The sequence below is a fragment of the Aureococcus anophagefferens genome (genome assembly GCF_000186865.1).
Source record: "Aureococcus anophagefferens unplaced genomic scaffold AURANscaffold_2, whole genome shotgun sequence".
Taxonomy (NCBI): domain Eukaryota; class Pelagophyceae; order Pelagomonadales; family Pelagomonadaceae; genus Aureococcus; species Aureococcus anophagefferens.
This window is the reverse complement of record NW_008705562.1, coordinates 1,414,865-1,420,050: the sequence shown is the minus strand read 5'-3', so window position 1 is coordinate 1,420,050 and position 5,186 is coordinate 1,414,865. Positions and strand designations below refer to the sequence as shown.

Below are 5,186 nucleotides of genomic sequence, written 5' to 3'. Positions count from 1 at the left end.
CTCTAGAGGTCCCCCGCGGCGCGCGCCGTCGCGAAGAGGAACGCGCCCGGCGGCGGGCCGTCGCCCGGCGGCGGCGCGTCGTCGCCGCCGCCGTCGCCCGACGCGGACCGCGCGGCGGCCGCGGCCATGGACGCGGCCGCCGCGTGCGCGGCGGCGAAGATGGGCACGGGGATGGGGTGGCCCGCGGCGCGGCGCGCCGCGCGCTTCGCGTCGTCCTCGTCGCGGTCCCGCGCCAGCAGCTTGACGAGCTCGGCCTTCTCGACGCACGCGGACGCGTCGACGTGGCGCTCGTCGCAGCGCCGCTTGAGCTCCGCGACGCCCAGCGCCTCGTAGGCGCAGCGCGCCTTCTTCGCGGGGGACGGCAGCTCGCCGCGGCACGTCGGGCACTTGTCGCTCTCGGCGCTCAGCCACGTGAGGAGGCAGCCCCGGTGGAACCGCTGGCCGCAGCACGGCATGCGGACCGCGCGGCAGCCCTCCTCGCGGGCGTCGAGGCACACGGGGCACGCGGCCTTGTCGGCGCAGTCCTCGGCCTCGAGCTGGCGCTTCTTCGAGGCCGCGGCCCGGGACCGCGTCTTGGGCTCGTCGCCCGGCGCCTCGGGCGCCGTCGTCTCAGAGTACGCGTGCGCGTCGAGGAGCGCGTCGATCTGCGACCGGGAGCAGGGCAGGTGGCTCGGGCCGGGCGGCGCCGCGTGGGCGACGGCGAAGCCCTCGACGTCGCGCAGGGACCGGGGCAGGATCGTCGAGAGCAGGCGCTCGACCTGCGTATCGGGACGGGTCGCGCGGCGCGGCGGCGAAAGCCATCCCCGGGACGCGGCGCGCGCGCGTGCGCCGTGGCCTCGCCCTCGGACCCGAAGACCTCGAGGGGCGACAGCGCGTGGATCGGGATCATGCCCGGGAACGGGAACATCCTCGAGAAGCGGTCCGGGGGGCCGCCGCCGCTCGGGGGCTGCGACATCTCCGCGGGGGCTCGGTCGCGGCGCGGGGCGTCGGGCGGGCGGGCGGGCTCGTGTGGTGCTGGAAGAGGCCGGCGGGCGGGAGCCAAGCGCGACGAAACGCAGCGGCGCGAGGCGGGTGGAGCACCGCGCGTCGGACGGTCGCGTCGCGTCGTGGATGGCGTGCAGCGTCCGTTGCCCCGGCAAACATGGGGAATTCGCAAAAGACGCGGCGCGCAGCAACCTACTGACGTCCGCGCATGGCTCCATCATCCGACTATCTGTCCGATTATCTGTCGTCGACGTGTCCGGGCTACTCCGGAGCCCGGTGTGGGACCGGGTAATCGTCGGAAAACCGTGTCCATCCCCGCTTTTATGGAACACCCGTTGAGGTTCGCACAGCGCATCCATCCGCACGGCCGCACCGACCTCGTCCGACCTGAGCTCACGAAGGTGGTCCGCGCCGAGGTCACCTGAGCGTGCCGGTGCGCCGTAGCCACGCCTAGCTCCACCGGCCCTCGCGCCGCTCGAGGCACTCGACCCGCCGCCCGACGAAAACCGCACCACAACCGCAGCTCGTCTCCGAAAATTCTTGACATTCGTATCACACTTCCGTCGTTCCGCGGCGCCTCGGGCGCCGGCGTCGGCGGGGCATGGACCCGGAGGAGGCGGAGGCGTGCGCCGTCGTCCACGTGGGCTGCGCGCACAGCGGCGAGGTGATCCCCGTCGAGGTCTGGGGCGCGGTCGGGTCGGCGCGGTCGTCGCTGCGGCGCCTCGTCGCGGACGCGTGCGGGTGCTCCGAGGCGTCGCAGATCGTGCTCTGCGGGCCGCCCTGGCGGCCCCTGGACGCGGAGAGCGCCGCGGGCGTCCTCGCGCGGGCGCCGCCGCGCGGGTCGGCGGGCGCGCGCGCGTCGGAGCTCCGCGTCTTCGCGTACGACCGCGCGGCGATCAAGGCCGGCGGCGACGGCCCGCAGCGCCACGGCGGCGCCGACGCGGCGGACGGGCGGGTGGCCCTCGAGGCCCTCGTCGTCCCGCGGACGCTCCCGGAGGCGCGGCGCCTCGGGCTGCTCGACGACGACGGCGAGATGCGCGAGAGCGACGCCATGGCGGGGTCGCCGACGGACGCGCTGTCCGTCGCGGGGTCGCCGGGCGAGGGCGGCCCGCTCCAGCGCGCCCTCGGCGACTTCGCGTCGCAGTTCAAGCTGCGCCTCGCCCAGGGGCGGGCCTACGCGCGCGCGGCGACGAACCGCGCGGCCGCGTGCCGGGGCCTCGCGGACCGCGCGGCCGTCCGGTCCGCGGCCGTCGCGGCCGCGCTGCTCAACCTCGGGGACCACGGCGGCGCGCTGTCGAGCGCCCACGGCGCGTTGGCGGCCAAGGCGCGGCGCCACGGCGACGTGCAGCGCGACGCGCTCGAGCGCTTCGAGGACGATCTAGACGCGTTGGGCCGCCGGGCGTTGCACCCGGCGCTCGCGCGCGCGGTCTTCGACGGCGACGCGCGGGCCCACACGCTCGCGGAGTGCGTGCCCGCGGAGCGCGTGCGCAAGTGGGCCGAGCACTGCGCGCGGACCCTGGCGGCCGTCGAGGCCGACGGCGCGCGGGTCGGCGGGTTGGTGGCGGACGTCGCGGGCCGCGTCGACGCGCTGGTCGCGCCCGAGACGACGCGGTCCATGCGGGACCGCGTCGACGGCCTCGAGGCGGCGGCGGCGGCCGTCGCGGCGCTGGCCGAGGACCAGCGGCGCGCCGTGGACGATCTGGACGGCGACGAGCGCGACGCGAGCCGCCTCGCGGCGGGCGCGCGGTCGGGCGTGCTCGAGGACTCGGGCAGCGGCGAGGAGCCGACGTCCTGCATGTCGACGTCGGCGACGTCGCCGAAGAACACGCCGCCGAACGCGGACCTGGGCGGCTTCTTCCCGGCGCACCGCGGGGGCCTCCTCGACGACAGCGACGCGGCCGGCTCCGAGTCGGGCACGTTCGGCCGGGGTTCGACGGGCGCGCTCGACGCCTGCCGCGAGCTCCAGACGCGCTGGGAGTCGCGGGACCGCAGCCTGCCGGCCATCAAGGCCACGGAGAAGGCCGTGCGCGACGGCGCCAAGGGCTGCGCGCTCGAGGCGGAGGCGCTCGCGGACGGCGCGCTCCGGCGGGTGAGGGACGTCGCGGACGCGCAGAGCCGCATCCACGGCGCGCGGAGCCGCCACCTCGCGGCCTTCGGGGACGCGCTGCGGGACAAGGCGGCCCACTTCGCCCAGCTCGACGCCGTGCGGCGCCTGCCGCGCGCGCACGCGGCCTTGTGTTTGGAGGTCGCGCGGCGCCGGGCCTACGGCGTCGCGGCCGTCGCGGCCGTGCGCGGCGCCGCGGACGCGGTCGCGGCGCTGCGCGACGCGGAGCACGAGCGGCGCCTGCGCTTCGCTAGGAGCCACGGCCAGCGGCTCCCAAGAGCGCTCCTGAAGGCCGTGCCCGCGCTCCTCGAGGCGCCCGCGACGTTCTCGCCGACCTTCGACCCGGAGACGTCGGCCGAGCCCTTGCCCGACGTCGCGCTGAGCGATTTGGCGCCCGACGGGACGCCCCTGTCCTCCGCGGACCCGGCGGACCAGGTCCAGGAGAAGCGGCCGCGCGCGTGGTCGTGCGAGAGCGCCGTCGGCAACGCGGGCGCGGCGACCACGCCGGGCTCGACGCCCCCGAAGCGCGACCCGGACGTGCGCATGGCCGAGGCGACGGCGACCTACGGCGAGGACGAGGCGCGCCGCGCGGGCGGTTCGGTGATCTACGGCGACCGCGACCGCGACGAGTGCTCCGACGACCCCGACGACTGCGAGGCGGAGAACCGCGCGCTGCGCGCGCGCTGCGCGAAGCTCGAGGTCGAGCTCGCGGCGTTGCGGGCCGAGGCCCTCGAAAAGCCCAGGGGGGGCAAGCCCGCGGAGAGCGACAGCGACGACTTCGACGAGCGCGACGACGACGTGCCCGAGACCTTGGGCCGCCGGGGCCGCGCGCTGAGCGAGGACTCGGCCGAGGTCAAGCGCGACCTCGCCGCGGCGGCGCGGGGCATCGGCGACCTCGAGGCGGCGCTGGGTCTGGAGTACCGCGGCGCCGCGCCGCCCGTCGCGGAGCGGTGCGCGGCGGCCGTCCGCGCGGTCCGCGCGGCCGCGGCCGCCGGCGGCGCGCCGAAGATCAGCTTCCGGTCCATCGGCGTCGGCGACGTCGCCCTCTTCCTCCCGACGGGCGGCGCCGAGCACTCCAAGGCCTACCTCGCGTTCCACCACGGCGCGCCGCACCGCTACCTCGCGCCGCAGTCCATCGCCGCGATCCGCGAGGCCCACCAGCGCTACCCGGACTTCATCCTCGGCCGCGTCACGCGCGCGGAGCCCCGCGACGTCACCAACGACCCGGACTCGAACCCCTACCGCCTCCCCCTCGGCACGGTCTTCCACGTCCTCGCCGTCGAGTCCCTCTGACCGTCGCGCGGCGCGCGGCGCCCGGCGTCGCCGCGATCACCCCACCACCACCCATGTCCAGCATCTCACGATCCAACCCCGCGGCGACGCGCCGCCTCTACATAGCTAACTCCTGTCCAACTCCCCTAGTCGAAGCGGAGCCGCGCCTCGTTCCGCTTGAGGATGGCTTTGATGTTCTCGTTGTCCTGGATCACGTCCTCCGTCGCCAGCAGCTCCTTGAAGCTCTTGATCTTCCCCGACCGGCGCACGTGGTCGACGATGCGCCCCGCGATCGTCGGGTACATGCCGGGGCAGTCCGTGAACATGGAGCCCGTCGCGGTGTTGACGTTGATGACGACCTCGCCGGACCGCTTGTCCGCGCCGCCCTTGAACGGCCGGACCTCCTCCTCCTTGGGCGCACCGAGCGCCGGCGGCGCGGCGACGCCGACCAGGGCGGCGCCGGCGCCGGACGACAGCAGCGCGCGCCGCGTCCGCGTCGGCTGGAGAGAGAGAGAGAAGGCGCACAGCGCACTGAGCAGCACGGCTTTCATCATTCTACGGCTGTAACGACTAGCTCGCGTTGCACGTCGAGCGCTGCGCGGTCGTGAGCGCCGGGTCGAGCTGCCACGAGACGCGGAGAGCTCGGCCGGCGTCAACTTTAGCCCAGTTGCCGTGGACTTGCACCGCTCTCGTCATTTCGCGCGATAGCTGCCCTTAGTGCGATAGCTGCCTTCCAGTGCTATAGCTGCCCTTCGGTGCGATGATGCGCGCCGCGGCAGCCCTCGTCGCGCTGGTGCACTGGTGCGACTGCCAGGACGCGGACCTG

At 75.6% G+C, this 5,186-nt stretch overlaps 2 protein-coding genes across 2 annotated transcripts in view; one reads left to right on the top strand and one right to left on the bottom strand.

Annotated features, from left to right (window-relative positions):
• Positions 1–955, bottom strand: part of AURANDRAFT_61191 (hypothetical protein) — a gene marked incomplete at both ends in the record, with an annotated part of 3,784 nt that extends 2,829 nt beyond the window's left edge. The window contains 2 exons of the mRNA XM_009034788.1: positions 168–758; positions 857–955. Of these exons, the coding sequence (XP_009033036.1) occupies positions 168–758; positions 857–955 (690 nt within the window). The remainder of the gene's footprint in view (positions 1–167; positions 759–856) is intronic.
• Positions 956–1,571: 616 nt separating this feature from the next.
• On the top strand, positions 1,572–4,381 carry AURANDRAFT_70692 (hypothetical protein; the record flags this gene model as incomplete). Its single annotated transcript, XM_009035156.1, has 1 exon — positions 1,572–4,381. One exon carries the CDS (start codon positions 1,586–1,588, stop codon positions 4,379–4,381), a length of 2,796 nt encoding a protein of 931 aa, XP_009033404.1.
• Positions 4,382–5,186: the final 805 nt, after the last annotated feature.